General features: G+C 42.0%; 1 protein-coding gene across 4 annotated transcripts in view; it reads right to left on the reverse strand.

Annotated features, from left to right (window-relative positions):
- Positions 1 to 1,560: 1,560 nt before the first annotated feature.
- Positions 1,561 to 18,480, reverse strand: part of LRIT1 (leucine rich repeat, Ig-like and transmembrane domains 1) — a 55,655-nt gene continuing 38,735 nt past the window's right edge. For 2 of the 4 annotated variants that reach the window (XM_037400996.1, XM_037400998.1), the window contains exons 2-6: positions 14,236 to 14,382; positions 13,375 to 13,630; positions 10,349 to 10,815; positions 6,805 to 7,110; positions 1,561 to 4,342 (exon numbers count right to left, since the gene is read on the reverse strand). In XM_037400996.1, coding sequence (XP_037256893.1) covers positions 3,360 to 4,342; positions 6,805 to 7,110; positions 10,349 to 10,815; positions 13,375 to 13,496 — 1,878 coding nt within the window. In that variant the 5' untranslated portion in view covers positions 13,497 to 13,630; positions 14,236 to 14,382 and the 3' untranslated portion in view covers positions 1,561 to 3,359. Of the gene's footprint in view, positions 4,343 to 6,804; positions 7,111 to 10,348; positions 10,816 to 13,374; positions 13,631 to 14,235; positions 14,383 to 14,785; positions 14,889 to 18,480 lie in introns of those variants that run through there. The other 2 variants (XM_037400997.1, XM_037400999.1) reach the window with 2 other exon arrangements.

Here is an 18,480-nt window from a genome sequence, read left to right on the forward strand (position 1 = left end):
ACTGTGGAAGGAGGAACATGTCTTTGTTATCTATCACACGAAGGGCCCATCAAAGAGTGGCTCATACTGCTCTCCAAATCGCCCAGCCCAGGCAACCAGTGCAAACCTCCTGCCCAACACAGGTGGACACTCACCTTAATCCTGTTACTGAAGTGGCTCAACACTTATCAGAGAAGAAATCTTTAAATGGTTTAATAGTAAAAGTGGGGAACACCAAGGGATTCCAAAATTTATTCCTTGACAGTGACAAAATATTTGAAAGAGACCCCCAAAACAAAAAATTGGCCAAAACCTGACACAAAGATATTATTAACAGAGGAAACATTATGTGTGGAAGAAGAAAACCAAACAGAACAAAGTGTCAAAAATAAATAGATAATGCTGCTAATGTAGTAATTCCAAAAGATTTGGATGTTTGTTTCAGTTCTTACAGCACATGTCTGTCCAAGGATTGACTTTACCTGAGTAAGAAACTGTTTCCAGGCATGAATATTCTCCTTGCCTGAACTCTGAGCAACGTATCTTACAACCAGAGAGGGAAGCTGGCCTGAGCTAACCCTGCTGAAACCAGGTGCCTAACACCTCTTCAGTTAAAATATCCACAAACAAAAAAAAATAATCCAGTGAGGTATTTGCCTTTACCTGCCTCCATACCACTGAAAAATCTGACCCAGAGCCTTGAAGTCACACTCCGCAGCAAATCAGTTTACTTAATGGTTTGACATTTCACCTGCAGTTTGGCAAGTACAGGGGTTTTCTTCTGACCAACACCAGGCGACACAGAGCTTACACAAGATTCTATCTACAGCCTGTCTTGTGTGACCCACCGGTGCAGTAGAGAGGCTCGTTTTGGAGCAGCAGCAGTTGAGACGCTGAGCTGTGATGCCTCACCTATGAGTCAGTGAGAAAAGCCATAGGAGATAGAAAAGAAAAATCATGTTTGTCCTATTTGGGATCGCTATTTATTCAGAGTGCAAAAACTATCCAATAGGCTCTGTATAACCTAACACATCCACAGCGAATGTCACAGGATGCCCTCTCCATGCTCCCTCACAAGCAAAGTGCTGGCCCAGCCCGTGCCTTTCCATTGCCGGCTCACAGAGCGTGTGGCGGAGCACGCACCGACAGCGGGTGAGAGCTGGTCCTCACCAGGGCTGGAGGTGGCAAATCACCCAGCTCGTGCCTCCAGGGAGCCAAAAGGTACATACCTCTCGTTCCCAGTCAGCTCCTGCAAACCTGACTTACAGGAAAGTCCTTGGGCAGTATGTCCACTCCGTCAACAACAGGAGAACTTCGGGACAGCCTGGATTCTTCAGGGCTAACTTATCCATCCAGGGCCAAGTCAGGCAGATTTCTGCACAGCCCGGTGATTGCGCTGCAGATGTAGGCAGGAATCAAGCTCAATAATACAGCAATCCTTGCAACTAATCCCAAAACCTGCTACTGGAAGAATTTTGGGGGGGTTTCTACCTTGGAGCAAGACTCTAAAAATAATCCTGGGAAATGCAACTGTATAAATAAGTAATAGATCTATTACATACTACATATTTGATCAATTAATCTGTTGTAATAAAAGACATAATTTTATTTGTAAATGTTATTTGTAAACCTAAAGATCTATGCAGTCCAGTGACAGAAGTAGCATGCATTATTTCATACAGAGATTGACAAATTCTCCCAATATAAGAGAAGTTCTTTATCATTAATGTAAGGAATACAGGGAGTCCTATCAGAAATTATTGTAATGTGTCACCTGTTGCTAGTATTTGTTGAGATCAAATGACTTGCTTTCTCCACCAGGCCAAGTAATCTGACATAACTGAAACTATTCTGTACAAGGAGGACTTGCAAAATCCATCAAGGGCTCCATTCCAACCAGTGAGTTTTGTTAACCCCCACTGCACATACAGATCCAGAATGTGTGTTGACATCCTTCCAATAAATTTACAAAAACACATTTCAAAACAATTCAGCAAGCTTTACCAGTTTTCATTTCAACTTGCCTGGATCCCTCCCATTCAACATTTGGCAGAACATTTTCTTCATGAAGAATATTTGTTACAAAGAGAAAAACTTTATATACAGTACTAATACACAAGGGACTGGAGTGGAAAATTATGTGACTGGGAAGTGCATTGTGGTAAGCACTCAGATCCAAATTCAAGTGGAGCTGCAGGACTTAATATAACTGATTAGCTCACCCGGACAATGAAAGTACACTTAGATGAATATTAGACGGGGTTTTTTCAGGGTTCTTGAACTTGTAAAAAGTTTGAAACCCAAAAGTCCACACTGAGCCTCTGCCACTGCTGACTCCATGGTGAAAGTATGACTGATGTGTGCCTGGCCAGCGATCTACCACCACATCACATACCCCTGCTCCGCATGGAGCAAGGTATTTTCATGACCTAACCACAAATGCCTGGCTGAGCCCTCTGGTCTTCGCCACCAGTTTTGTCAGGAGAGCCGGCAGCAATGACAGGGCTGCTCTGGGAGGGTTTTGCAGAACTAATTTAAGTTTTTCAGTGTGACTACAAAGCATTACAACGCCACACAGTTTGCAGAGTAGCCTATTGTATGATTTTAACTAGCACAGCTGATATAAAACATACTCTACTAATTACAATACAGCTACAAAATGCCAGCTAGGACTGATACCGAAAGACCTCTGCAGTACTGTTGTTCAAGAAATCTTAATGGTGTTTAGGGCCAGAATGCAATCACAAAACGCTCTCTATTAGTTATTCTTAGGAGTGGATTGGGGTTTACCTCTTGATTTCTACCTTCTTTGCACATTTCTCTGAATTCAGAGCACAGAGCTCTTATTACGCTGGTCATACTAGAAAGGGGTGCTGTACAGCTGTGTTCAGTGATCTATTATGCAGCGAGCTGCATGTTTCATGCAAACATGGGGGATGTAAAAGGTAAGACTCTCAATCTCCACCTTCATAGGTATATATATTAAAATTACTAAACACTCCCCTGTTTGTTAACCAAAAGTACATCAAAAGAGAATAAAATACTTTGTGTATTACAGAGCAGGTACTAAGCACCAAGCACAGCGCGCTCAGAAATGTCACTTAATGTCCTCACACTCAGTGTGCACGCTTCATTTTACGAAAATAAAAGTGGTCCAGGAGAACGAGGCCATTATCACAGAAGCTTTTGCCTGGGTACAAAACAGCAAACCCCAAGTGGGATGAGCAACATGTTTCTGTAAAGCTTGGGCACCAACTACCCTCTTGCATAGTCCTTCAGAATGTGTTGGCGACAGAAGCATTGACAAGGTGGCCTGCAGTTCTGGACCAGAGAGTATATATACAGCCGTGTGAGCAAGCCGACAATCAGCCTAGTTATTATCAGCAAAAGTATTCATTAGGTTGCTCCTCCATCTTTGGTATTGCTTCCGAGTCCACGCTGGATCGGGCAGACAGCAGCCTGTTCGACTCATCGGGGGTGTGTCTAGTCAAGTATTCTCCTTCCACGCCTTTCGCCTTGGCTCCAGGAGGCAGGCTTTCAAAGGTGACGTAAGACTCCTGAATTTCCTTGGGTTTCCGCACAAAGCATTTTTTGCAGCGCCTTTTCAGGGCTCCACAGCAGACCACCAGCGTCAGAGGAACAGCAATGACACAGGCCACGCTGATGACAACCACATTGATGAGCTTCTGGGTCCCTCCTGCACTGGCAACTTCATCTGTTGAAAATATGATGCATTGCTCTTTCCTGGGGATCAGCCCTTTCACGCAGACACAGGCGATGTATTTGGTCTTTGGCAGCAGCCCATAGAGGGTGACCTTGGTTTTCCCTGGCTCCACGTTGATCCGCCGCATGTCTCTCTCTCCAAAGATGGCATAGAGGACACTGAACACCGTCGTGTTCTTTGTCAGAGGCGCCTTCCAGGCCAGGGTGATGCTCTGGTCAGTGTCTCCTATCACCCTGACAGACCTCACCATTCGCTCTGGCTCCTGCTGACCAGTAGGTGGGCTCACCAGTAGGTTTCTGGGATTATCTTGTGCCACATCTGGGAGGAGGAGGCCATCTCCAGTGCCCCCTCCAGCCCCCAGGGTAGGCATGGTGGAGGTGGTGATAACGTACCTTGCCACTAGCTTGTCATTGTAGGCAGCTGCTTCCATCCCACTTGCCTTCCCACTCCATGCCCCTTTGGCGTTAGAGTTGGGGTCATCCGTGCTTTCTGAGTCTGTGATGATGAGCGATATGAACGCCTCTGTTGCCCCCAGAAAATTCTTTGCTTTACAGATGTACTCTCCAGAGTCAAGATAAGAGACTACAGGCAGGCCCAGAATAGACCAGCTCATCCCATCACTAGAAATCTCTTGGTGAACTGAAAGGAAGGAATAATATAAAATAAATAGGCAATAATCAATAGAATTAATAACATGTTTTGTAAAATAATAGGATTCGATCTGCCAAATGTCTGCTTGATACAATAGAGTCATCATTTCTTTTTGCCACCAACATTACAAAATCAAAGTAAATCCAAGAAAAAGTAACACTAAAATTAGGTTACGCTGGGATTTACACTGCTTAAGACCGAAGAGATGTTGTGAAGCATTTGATGCCATTTCCTCCAAATTGATGCAGTTTGAAAACAAAAAAAAGGAAAGTTCTATTTATTTAAAAAAAAAAAAAAAAAAAAAAAAAAGCTTAAAAGCTCTTATGCAGGTACAATACTTAAAAGGGTGGAAGGAGCAGGTGGTAATGCGACCTATATGAACATTAGACGCAGTCCTCTGAGTGACAGAGAATACAAGCAGCAAGATTTTCTTCTAAAAACCATATATGGACTAGCCTAGAGTATACGGAGAAAACCAGCTGAAAAACAATATCCCTTTTACTGCTAAATTAGTGCAGGTTTTTATGTTGAGCCAAACAGAGGGAAGTCCGAGCACTTACGACTGAGCAATATATACACAGCTGAGAGTCGGTTTTCTCACTTGGCTTACCAGGAGTCTAAAACCAGCTTTTTTTGCCTTTTTCTATTTGTGCAGAAAAAAAGAGCAGGGACCATGCAGAAGGGTAAAGCACCCTCTTCATTATTTAACCAGCCTCCTTAGGATGAGCACGTACTAACTCTGCCTTTTCCCATTGAAAGGTAAACCAGGGAGATGTGTGAAAAGCAAAGGTAAGGCAGAATGCACCCTTCTCCCAAGCCCTCATGGGGAGGATCCAGCCCTGTCAACCAGGGCACATTCCAATGGCAGTAAAATACAATATCATTAGGAGTTACTTTTTCATTTTAGTTATTTACTGAATGGGTATATTAAAAAACATAAAGCTACAGGTCTTCCTATGACGCTTCCACGTACATACAGACTGTGGGCTATTTCTCACTCCTTTCTATTCAGAACACCAACATTTCAAACAGTCATTACAGAATTGACACAAAAGCTGAAATAATGTACTTTTTCAGCAAACTTTCTATTGAAAGGCACTAAAGTCTGATTTAATGGGGCACAAAATACATCATTCTCAATTGTAGCTCAAAGTAAATTCAACCTAAGCTTTCAGGAAAGCATTCTCTGTTTTATTTTTCTGTTGTGGCTCTCTTTCAAGTGTAGGTGGGACGTTCACAGCATGATGGGTAGACATTATCATTATGAGGAGCAGCTCTGCTCCATCCTGCATGTCATGTACAACAGAGCAATGACTTGTGCAGATCCAAAAAAAGATATTTATTACATGCAGTTCTACTGCTGTGAAAGAAAAAAAATGCTCTCTCCCCTCTTTCTGTGCACTGAGGAGCCCTATAACCCTGTGAAGATTAGACCCCATCCTTAGCAAGTTGTCTGCTGAGTTTAGACCTATCCATGAAAGTCAGGGCCAGGGCTGAGGTACAGTAGCATTCAGGGGAGGTTGGAGGGATGAAGGTTCAGGTCCTGACCTAAAACCTCGAGGGTAAAAATCTAAGGATGATTGCCCTGAGTGCAGCAAAGGTTTCTTCCCTAAATTCCCCACACATTAAAGGACCAACATTGCAATTTTAGGTCCATCCATTCTTGTGAATGGAAATGAAAACATGATCAGTCACAAAAACAGTGGCTGTTTGAAAGCTCCCCCCACGAGAAGGGTGAGCACAGAGGAGGCACCTGTCAAGTGTTTCTCCCACAGAGCATTTTCCCAAGAGACCTTGGCAATCCATCAGAAATGAACCATTTGCATCCTTTAGCAGTTTAGTGACTTTTTTCTCTTTTAACGTATCAGTAATGTTGCCTCTGCAACCTCTTCTTTCTTTGTCACAGCAGATTGGAACCGCTGCTGAATTCACATCAGACACCTCTCTGCCAGAGATGGTTACTAACCGATTAACAGCAAAGCATCACTAGTCTCAAAGACCCATAAAATAATTCAGTGGGAAGCCTTTCCAGTGACTAAATAACTAACTGGCTAACTTAAAACAGAGACTTTTGCTACAGCTGGACATATTTCATTTCTTCAGCTCCAACAGATTTGCAGAAAACCACTTGACTTCACCACCACAATTGTTATGAAACAAAGCAAACCCAACTTTTTACATGATAGTATACATTTACCTGATGATATCAACATGTAAGTGATTTTATACTGTATAGAAAATCACAGTGCAATAGTGAATCACACACGATACTATTGTGAATTACAGTGAATCTTAATTTTGCACCCCTTTCTATTTTTGGGGTGTTTTATCAGTGGGAAGGATGTACTGTCACAGAAGCTTCCATTTGCTTCCGACAGTCTGTAGAAAATAAAGGTGCAGGTCTGCCTCACTCATTCCACGTGTAAGAGAAAAGCTTAAACCAAACCCACCTGTGCCATTTAGTTGAGCACCATCAGCTCTTCTCCAGCTGAGCTCCGGAATGGGCACCCCTGTTGTCCCACATCGCAGCAGCACAGTGCTGCCCAGGATGGTCTTTACTTTGGCTACAGACGTATGTACAACGGGGCTTTGACACTTCCTTAGCTCGACTTGGCTGAAGAAGACTCCTGCAAGGCTCCGGGGCGTGAAGCATTTCAGCCTGGGCTCAATGAATGCTATGTTAGGAGACTGGAAATTTAGGAAATGGACCATTTCGTACAGACTGCAGTCACATACCCAAGGATTGTCTTGCAAGCCTGTCAAAATAAATCAGAGCATTAAGTGACTCCGACAGCATCTTTTGTTTCTATTCTTCAGCAAGACAAACTGTGATAGACTCCTCACCTGCCCTGCAAGGGCTGCCTGTGCGTGTGCAGGGGCACAGGGGTCGGGGGGATGTTCCAACAGCCCCTTGATGCTGGTGACTGAGCTTGATCGTTCATATGTTTGCCAGTTAGTAGACGGGAATAAATACAGCTTGCTAAAGTATCTCAAAACCCAGAGCTGAAATCATATTCTTTAAATTCAAAGCAGGATTATGCACATCATGAAAAACACTATTTGTGCATGTAAAGAAGAAAAAGAAGTTATTATAAACACATACGGTTCCAGGATGGAAAATAAAAAGTAGCCATGGGGGAGGGCTGGTTTGTTTTGTTTTCTTCTCACTGCAGATTATTAAAATATTGGACAGATTCTCATGCCAGCTGTCAGGCTCACAATAGGTGTAGGTGGTCCTACTTGACTGTAAGAGCCCTCTTCCAGCCTTCTTATTCTAATTTATTTTCATTATTTAGTAATCAGCTGTTTTTCCTGAAATGTTAATTTACACTTGATAAGATGAAAGAACAGTTTTAAGGATTAAATTGAAGAATATGCATGTTATGGTATATAAAAGAACATAATCAGACATTAACTATATTAAGAATATGCACATAGAAAGGAGTACATGGAAGAATACCCTCCCATTTCAGAGTCTCAGAACGCTTCTCTTTTTCTTTTTCCTGCTCTCCGAGTGTGTACCTACTGAACTCAAATTCAAAAAAATGAGACGTTACTCTATTAAAAATAGACCTGTGAAGATGATACCAAATAAGCAAAATTGGAACTAGAGCAATGCATATCCATGAACAGAAGGTGATGAATTTTGACTAAATCTGTGTCATCCTACTTACAAATATCCACATTCACCTGTCCAATGGACAGTTTATGGTCTCTAACAGCTTTAGCTAGCAGAATACATGCAAGCAGTGGCTTTCTGGTAAGAACCAAGTTTTGACACAAGCACAGATGATGCAACACAAGGCTCTATGAGCATCAAGGGGCTGCTTGAATTTGCTAGAGTCAACAGAAACACAGGGTCAACCAAAAGCCCTAGAGGCTTCAGATAAACTGTTCTAAAGATTCTGCTGAAAAACTTCTGAGGCCATTGCATGCCATCTTCACTGGGCTTGGAAGGGAATCCGAAAGTGGTGGGCTTAGTGGGAGGGCACTTCCTATAAATTGATATATAAAAGTTATGGGGACTAAGTAAAGAATGAAAGGTCAGCTTGGCTTTGTTGTTTTATGGCACTTTTCCTAGCAGCTTACTTCTGACTTCATGCACTGCATAACAATTTATTCCAGACTCCTTGGCAGGTACCCCAGCTCCAGTTGATGCCATGGCACCCCCAAAGCCACAGTGAGCCCTTTGCTGCCCTGCACAGCACCATCCTGTAGGCTCATGTGGGTAATCCTCATGTGCAAAAGCTCACAGCCTTGGCACAGACTATCAGCCAGTGAGCTACCACTGGAAGTGCTTCTTTTTCAAGTCATCTACAAGCAAGGGTTCTGAAGAAGAGTCACAATGATGCACTGTAGATAGGACTCTTTATTATTCATGGATTTTTTAATGCCTTCATGAGAAACAGTCATGAGGAAAGTGAAACAGAAACGTGCAGCTGTGTTCTCCCAGTCTTCTCCTGCGAGGGACATGCTTTTCATATACCTGGTTCCTGTGGGTGTTAGCAAGATAGGATCTAGGAGCTGGACTATCTATATATTACCGTATTAATCTTAGCATTATACTCATTTGCCTACATGAATTTTTTAGGATTCTGGCACAAGCAATCTGTGCACAGCTGGCTACATAAACACTCAGGTTGGCCATGAGCATCAAGGCGTGATCTGTTCTTCTCAACAAAATACTCTCCTAATCTATATTGAATGGAATAACATTTTTACATGTGACTTGACTGTAAAACATAAAGAAAGAAAAGCGTATGGTCCAGGCGGTGTCTTGTTACGCCACAAATGAAATGGGCAATCCCAAACAGCTAGCATTGGCTTAAAGAACTTGATACCACATCTGGCGAAAGGAGATGATGAAACACCTGCTCCTCTCCTGATGCTAATGAAACCTTAAACAACATCTGCAAAGGACACTAAAAGCTTTGTAGGTGCCATTTTGAATCTTGTTAAAGTCTTGTGTCTGTTTCCACTGCAATCTGGTTTTAAAAACGTTACCCCACTAAATTTATCCAGAGAACAAAGAGCAGCAGGAACTCCCCAGAACGAGAGACAACTTGCAATATTTCTGACAAGATTATCAGCAAGTGCCTGAACTCACATTTGTGGCTGTAGAGGCAGTACATGCAAATGCACACACCCCACGCATCAAACACAGCCAGTGGAGCTGGGTCAGCTCATAGCAAGTGAAGACAGCAGATGGCAACAATTCTGAACAGTCGTCAACCTGCTGTAGAGTGGAACCGCTGCACGATGGCTAAAAGGCTGAGTAGTAAGCCCCTGAACTAGTAAATGTACTTGAAACCTCATCTGGGGACACTCAGCCAAGAGGATTCATCTGTAACATGCCCTCTGATATAAAAATGAACAATTGCCTCAAAGCCATACTTCTGAGGAGCCCAGAATTGTCACCAAAAGGTAGATTCTTGTAATTTTATAGCTGCCCTTAAAGGCAGCACTGTCTTGGTGGCTGTGGGGAGACTAGGGTTTAATTCTGTGTAAACAGATAAACACAGCTCTGGAAAGAGACAAACTGGCAGTCCTGACCCAGATGTTATGCTCAGTGATGGCTGTATTCCTCTTTGGACATAATAAATGTCCATCTTCTTATTTAATGCTGCTTAAAATGGGTCGATTCCATAGTAACTGTTATTAGAGAAGAACACGTGAATGATGGGGAGCTCTAATCATATTTGCATTTCTGTCAAAAGTGGCAATGTCAATAAATAAAGAGTTTGAGCAAGAGTCACCAGTTTTGTGTTACAAAGATTCAAGCAAGTGATGAAGGTCATGGTGTAATAAGCCGGGTGTGAGGAGCCTGAGGTGAGTTTGTTAATTATGTAAATGAATTTGCACACTTTATATGGGGTATTAAATTGTACACAGCAGTGTACTTGCTGTAGTAACCACAGGGGGTGAAAATACTGCAGTAAGATGCAGAGCTCTTGAAATTTGTGCCCCCTGCAAAAAGACAGGAACTTCTCTTACCTAGGATGATCTTGGAGTTATCGTTGGGGAAGTAAGGAACAGCCTGGAGGTTGGCCCAGGTGGCAATAAGAGCCTGAGGAAGAGTCATCAGCTTATTGCTAGAGAGGTCCAGGTATGTGACATTCTTGACATAACGAGCAGCATCTGGAGGGATTGAGGTAAGTTCGTTGTTGTGTAAATCCAGAAGCCTTAGCTGTGGCATGTCAACCAGGGTTTCCCAGGGGAATGATATTAAGTCATTCCCATCCAGCCTCAGCTCCTGCAAACGACGAAGGCCCTTGAAGGTGATCCCACTGAGGCTGGCCAGGGAGTTATAGGGCATCCAGAGGTACTCCAGGTTGTGGAGCATGTGGAAAGCCTCTCCTGGCACCCTGCGGATGGCTGTCTTTTCTATCCGAAGCTTGGACGTATCTACAGGGATGTTCACAGGAGTGAGAGTCATCTCCGGGTCGTTACACAGCACTGTCCTGTTGGGGAAACACAAACACAGATGTCACTTTCCTGTATTTTAAGAAGGTTTTGAAACTTTACTTTAATGCAGGATTTTGATCCATCTTTCTTTTTTCACCAGATTCCTTCTTGTTTTTTCTTACTTGCTGCTGATCTCTACATCTTCACCATCAGTACATCAACTTGCATTAATCCATATGTACCTTTTGACTGCAGAGATTGCAGTGTTGTGCCCCTCCTGGAGGGGTGGGAGTCTGACTCTGGCCCATATAGTGTTCCTGCTTTTATTTTTCATTCAGGTTTTTTTTTAGAGTACTTATGATAGACAACAATGACAGCATTCACGCATAGCAGGATTCTAGTGCATGCTAAAACAAAATGATCCATAAATTGAACAAAAAAAGATGTAAGAAAAGAAGCCTTACTGACATGTGGGATGGCAGGAAATCATACAGATTAAATATGGCACAGGATGTTTGGGTCGTGAAATGAGGATAAGAAAGTCAGCTCACAACTCACTGGAATTACACCACAGCAAGCTTTGCTTTACTGTGAAATAGTCGGGAAGGTGTGTGCAGCTGGTAGCAGCCACTGCACTGCAGGCATGTGCAGTTATGAGAGTGAAAGTGCAGAAAATTAACTCTTTGGAAAATGCTATACTAAAAGCAAGGCAGATTTATGTGTCTTGATCATTCCTTCCCATTTCTAATCTCTAGAGATCAAATCATGAAAACCCCATGCTGCATTTTCACAGCCTTCATACAAAAAATTGTGATTTTGACTTTGTCAAGGTGTGGGATTGTAGATAGCGATGAGGAATGAAGGGAGACAAAATAGGTCTCTCAGAATACACTTTAATTTGCCTATCAGCAAGGAAAGAAAGGCAAGTTCTTAACAAAATACAAAGCCACCTTGCAAAGGTAACAGGTTAGATAGGCATGTCCCACTCCACATGCTAAACTAGATACCGCAAGCAATGTAATGTGATCAGTCAAGTAACGTTTTCTTATCACACTGCCTGGGTGATAAGCAGAATATTACAAAGCTGCCAAAACTAGATTGGGTTTGGCTGAAAGCAATTATTCCCCTACTAACACACACAAATAACATGGCTGAACTGCTCATGCAAGTTTCCTGGAGTTAAATGTTACTCGAGCCTACAGTTAAATTGTCAATTTATAATCAAAGCCTGGTACATTACTGTCATCCAGCACTTTTATTATGGCATTAAATTCTGCCCACCCTCAGCTGAAAATTGAGATTTTGAAGAAAAAAATAATTGATCAAATACGAAAAATCCAGAAATCCTCTTTCAATAAACTTTTGTTTGTTCGTTTGCATAGGCACGAGGCAAAATGTTTGATAACAGAGACACTATGACAGTAAAACAGTTCTTCTCATAGTGTCCCTAAACTATGTCAGTGAGCACTAAACATTTAATCTATGGGATAATCTTCTACTAGTGAGAAATACAAATCATAATGCAGAAAAAAAGGTGACATTTTGTTCCTTAAGGGTCTAACAGACATTTCCTTTATTGGGTATCTTACCAAAACACACTAAAGCTTTTTCAAGTCACTGAGAAGAAATTCACCTGGGAACTGTGACATTTATGGAGCAATAACTGGCTGTCCCATGATTGCATTCACTTTTAACAATTGCAGACTACTTGTGTCTCTATCACGCTTCTTACTGGGAAAGTTTCAAGTCTTAAATCTATAGCACCATAAAAGAGATAAGAAAGTGGATCTATTTAATGGGAATCCAGAATACAGGGGACAGCCTTTCATTTCGGTATTGTGGTCTTGTCTAGAAATTTTTTTTCCAAAGGATTTTGCAAATATTGTATCTCTGTCACAAAATCTCCTCTGCTGTGAACCACAACTTATAAAAATGTAGCCTGTATTTCATTAATTCAAATCATTTACTTTGTGATTATCTTTCAGAAAGACTTTTATTACAGTCCTCCAGAGAAATGTATGTACAAGAGCATTGCATTCAAAAATGGATGTCCTTCTGGTCCTGTCTTCTTTTTTAAACTGTAAGTTTCCAGTCTGAACATTATCTTATTTTATTTTTCTTGTTATTATCATTTATCTTTTTTTTGGTTCATTTTCATCTAGAGTATATTGCTTTGCCTAAAATCTCCAACTAAAGGATTTTTTAAGTAAATGGAATTGCAGGTTTTGGTACAACAAAATAAACCAAATCTAGTTACATTTTAGAAACAAACCAGCAGAGCAGAATAAAGCCTTTTAAAACTAGCATTTTCAGCATAATGGTAAAAAAAAGATGTTTAAATTTTATTCCCTTGTTGCCATTGCACCAGCAGTACTTATGTCACTTCTGTTCTCACAGAGGAGATACCCAAACGCTTTCTCTGAAATCAGCTTACTGTGTTTTCAGAAGCTAATCCTCTGCAAATAAAGCTAGAGTGCAAAGCGACTGGAAAAATAATGGACGCAAAGTCTGGACGCAATATTTTCCCTTCCAAGCCTCCTTACAGAGAAGAAGAAATAAAATCCCCGACACCCAGCGAAAGAGCGGCAACCCCCCCGGGGAGAGCATCGGCATACCTGGCTTTCGTCCCTTCGCTGAGGCTGTGGTAGGCGCAGCTGCACTGCGACGGGCACGAGCCGCCTGCCCATGGCAGCCCTCCGAGCATGAAGCAGCAGAGCAAACTCACCACGATCCACATGGCTACCTGTGCATGGGAAGGACACCTGGGCACTAGACAACGCGGAGGGTTTTGCCTATTGTTTTATCCATTGACTGGTCACATCTTGTTAACTCCCTTTTGTTTTCTGCCACACTGTGATCTTCCAGCCCTCGCTGAGTCCATCAGATAAAAAAGGATAGGCAGGGATTAAGGATGGGGACTTGAGTTATTTTCATGAAGGTGCTTATTGCTTCCTGGAACCATACTGACAGCACTTCTTCCCTCAGGGAGCATCGAGACACTCTCCCCCGGCAACCTGTGGCTCTTGGGCAAGGAAAAAAGCAGACATACTTTTGGGGCACCTGCATTGCAGGCAAGATAACTGTTATCTGACCAGGAATTAGCAATAATTTATTTCCTCACAGTGAACTGGGAATACTTAAAAACAGTTTCTTGTGCTAATGGAACATAAGCTTCCTATACAAGAACACTAAAAATATATAGTGATACTATTAAAAGGCTTTATTTTCTTTTAAAAACTCCTAGTTTGATCAAGCAATTACAGAACTGTTGGCAATATGCCTGATACTAATAAACAACGAATAACCCAGTAAATATGCACATATTTCAGTTTATATCAGGGCCAGCACATGCCTGCAGGACTGAGCGCTGTGCTCTGCCTTGCTAATACAACAAAGCCCAGATGAGGAACCATTTTGGGGAGCACTACCTGATGCTGGGCTGTGGGGCAGCTTCAGGAATGCTAAGAAAAGCTTACCTCTGTCTTAAGGACAGCCCAGGGATGCCTGTGAAATTATTTTTGTCCACTCCTGTTGAAGACAGTTGTTTCCCATCTATTAGAGAGGCAGCCATAACTGCAAAGCTGATGGAGAGCACCCATGTTTTCAGCAACCTTCATCTGACTCTGAAGAACACAACACATGTGAGAAAAGTAGAGCTGAAATATATGCACAAATATAAAGCTTGAGAAGTCACTATTTGAGATGGGAGCAGAATTCTATTCCTACTAGCAAGGACGTCTCATGTTTATAAAGACTATTATTTTCTGTTGATGTGAAAGTATATAAATCACTCACACCACAAATGTGCACCACACTGTTAGAGGTAAAAGGCTCTGGAGAAACTAATAGGTGATTACTTTCAACCCGATCAGATTGCTACTCCCCCAGTTCCCAGCCACACTATGTTATAGCTTTGGCAGAAAAAATGACCCCTGTGTCAGATAGAAAACAGAAAATGCAAGTTAAATTTGAAGAGAAATGAGGAGTAACTAAATGGAGCTCAACAGCTAGTGATAAAGCACTGACCAGCCACTACTCCTTCAAAGGTGCTTTAGGAAAATATTTCTCTTCCAGTTTGGAGCTCAGGAAAGCCACAGTGCCCAGCAGGTTTTACAGGGGAGAGTCCCAGATGCTTCACTGCAATATAAAACATGATCAATTCTACTAAAATCCTGGACCCTGTTAACGCAGTAGGGACTCTGCCATCTGCTCCACCCAGAGAAATGGGAGTGTGGGATCAAATGTGGCTGATTGAGGCAGAAACCACCCAGCATCCTGTTGGCATTTCAGCACTGGTCGCTTCCCAGTTCCCCTTTCCTTTACCTAAGCTCAGAAAAGACAGGGAAAGGAATTACAACCACGAAGTTTTATCTAAAAATTAGGTTTTCTTGGATTTAAATTCATATTTCCCTTGGAGAAAACTACAGCTCTGCACATTCTTAAAGGCCTGGTTTTATCTACAGCTGCCCTTCTATGGAGGTGCATAGGAGAATCAAATCATATGAAGTGCCACAAAGCCAGGGAAGAAATACTAGTATTTTGGCCTATGCATAGGCCAAAAGACATTTTAGTGAATAAAAATAAATAAAATAATAACTTAAAAAAATCCCAAAAACCAACCAAACAAAAAAACCCCACCAGAAACCATTCAAATGCAAAGCTTCCACCTGAGAGTGCTATGAAAGACAGACACATTTTGAAGAGCTGCTCTGTGGATGTTACTCCTCAAAACTCAAATCTCTTCCACGCTTGTGCAGCCATCTCAGATCCCTAACAAAAGACTACTCCACGGTAGCTATCGAGATGCACGGGACATTCCAAAATAAGCGTAACACAGGCAACGTAAGCTGCCTCTTTCTGAAGCTGGTGTCTTTTCCTGTTGGCAACACAGGGTATCCAGGGAGCCCAGTTCCCCAGCCAAGCTGGATGCAGAAGGCTACATGGTGTAACTACCTTCACGTCTCCACTGTTTCCCCACTGCCCCTGCTCTCCTGCCTGGGCTGAGGGTCCACCTGTGCAAGGAGAATCCCTATGGAATAAGCTGGCTGAAGTAGCCCCAGCTCCAGAGCTCATCTCCCACCTCACCTTTCCAACACTTCTCCCTGTTGCAGACCTGTTCATTTTGGTTTTTGTTTTAAATATGTAATCAGAAGTCACTGGTCAGAAGTGCAGCAATACCATACCTTTTCCTACGTACAAACTACCTGCAGGTTAATGAGTATGTTTCAGCACCAGCGTGAGGCATAGATCCTAACCAAGATTGCTTACCAGGATTTCTGGTGTATAGCTGTTTTCATGCAGAATTCATCCTGTGTTCTTCAGCAGAATGAAATTACACTGGCAATTTTTCAATAATTCAGGATAATGAACTCTCAGAGTTTCAAGGTAATCTAGATGTGGTTTGGGGCTAACTATTAAACAGGCATTTTATGGTGCCATAGTTTCACATAAGCTTGTTTCACAAGTTACTCTGATAATTAATTAAGGCCAGTAGAAATCACTTACTGAGAGAGGATGGCCCAAAGGATTATTTTTCTCCATGCTATTTTCACATTCTACATTTATTGTTGTTCAAAGAAAATTTCAAGTATCTCATTATTTATTTCTGAAGAGCTGAGAACATGATGCACTGCTGCTCATTAAATATCCATAGTTGTTCTCTCATTGACTTGCATTAGGTCCCATTTCTAGATTTAATGATTTGTCAGTTCCCTTAACGATCTCCAAGCAAAGACCAAGCTTATCGGGTTTTTTAGTGCACTCATTGGTCAACTTGCCTTGCTGCCCAGCCTCTGCCTCAGCCCAATACTCACAACATTGACTGAAGCATCTCTCTCCCCACTGAAGTTATATTCGACTTGAAAAAAGCAATTCAATTATAATTAACCTCTTGCCTCTATTTTTTTCAACGCATCTGATAAAGTGGTTTCCCTCCATTGGAGTTCTGGAATGATAGACTGGTAGAAAGTAGCCAGTAACTGTATGGTAAGGTTTAGCTTTCATGAACCTCGATTTTGCCTCACAAAAGAAATGTCTAAGTTACAACTAAATGCCAGGAGCAGTAGAAGTAAACTTAATTTATAAAAAACAACAGCAATCAATAAAGAACGCCTCAGCAGCTGCTAATGCTATGCACTTCATCAAGAAAGCTGATATTTAGTTAACATACAGACTCACTGCTGAAGAAAGAGAAAGACCTGGTGAAAGGCTGAGAGATTAATAAAACAAGATAAATAAAAGTGGCAACATTAACGCATTTCTTCACCTTGGAATGTATCTGCAAGTGTGTCAGAGACGTGTGGAAAAGGGAGGGAAAAGGATCAGTCAGGTAACAACCCCGTTCTGTTTTATCAGCACTTACAGGTTTGAGGTTCTCCTCCCCGTCGGCTATATCCTCTTATAATTGTTCGTTGGTAAATCACCACCAAATCATGCAAATGATGAGTGTCAAACCACAGATACACCCATGTTGGGCTTGATCTGAACGGGCAAGAGAGTGGGACTGGCCTCACCATGAGGAAACTCTACCAGAAGTTCATCAGGAGGTGAGGAAACCAGGTCAGGTAGGCTTTGGACACACAGAGCTGGTGGAGGAGGAAGGCCTTGGTGCACAGGGAGAGGTTATGTTCCCCTGGTGCACAGGCTTCACAGACATAACAGAAAGGAGGCAGAACACAAGAGAGCGAACTGATAAAACAAAGGCAATGAAACAAGATGCCTAAAACCATAAGGTTAGATGCCAGCACTTGCACTTCAGGGGCTGCAGGAGAGGAACTGCACGCATGCACAAGGCAGCATCGATGAGCAGGCTGCAAGAAGATGCTGCTTCTGGTTATATCCATGGTCCCTCTCTAATTCAGTGAGAAGGAAGAGAGAAAACTGGACAACAAAAACAAAACCTCACTACTGTGTTCAACAGACCACGTATTCACTTCTACACACAGTTCTGATTTCTCCCAAAGAATTTGTTTGCAGTGCAACAGCTTTCTACATCTTCATGGTAGTTTTAAGACTTAAGTGTATCTCCTCCTGCCAGCTACTGAACAGTTATTCACGCATTATACTACTTCATTTAAACTGAACACTCGTTAGCTAATTTTCTTGTAGGTGCAGGTGATATTTATATGTGACTTTTTAAAATCAATATCACCTTTTGCAACTGCCAAAGGTAAAAGTGCAGAGTAAAAACATTCTTTTCATGACAGCCAATTTCATTCCATAATGAAACTAGTGGGAGTTAGGCCCTTTACTTCCATGGGCACAATTCTGCACTCTAAATCATAAAATATAGTGCTCCTTGCCGCTTGCTTAGGAAGTAAACGGTTTCTTCTCTTCATCAAGCTGAAAAAAATCAGCTGGAGAAAAAAAGGTGTACAAAGAAGCAGCCAACAAGCATCATTCAGCAGAAGCATAAGACTGTTTTACATACTCTGAGAATAGCCAGTTTCCTTGTTTATATTTTTGGTCTAAATAAATGCAAAGCAAATGGGACAAAGATTACTGTCAGCAAAGTTCAGCATGTGGCAATCGTTCCTATCTTTCCTTAGTGAGGTATAATTTCAAGAATTTTTTTTTTTCACTTTGTTTTTAGTAAGATTAAGTTAATTACTTGACATTATCATTTCCCATTTTTTTCCCATATAGAATTTTTGATCCCAAATTGTTTTATCAGCAGAATCTTCTCACGAGCTCAGAGGCAGAACCTGACTGACAAAGTCAGC

This window comes from Falco rusticolus, chromosome 9 (assembly GCF_015220075.1).
Source record: "Falco rusticolus isolate bFalRus1 chromosome 9, bFalRus1.pri, whole genome shotgun sequence".
NCBI lineage: Eukaryota > Metazoa > Chordata > Aves > Falconiformes > Falconidae > Falco > Falco rusticolus.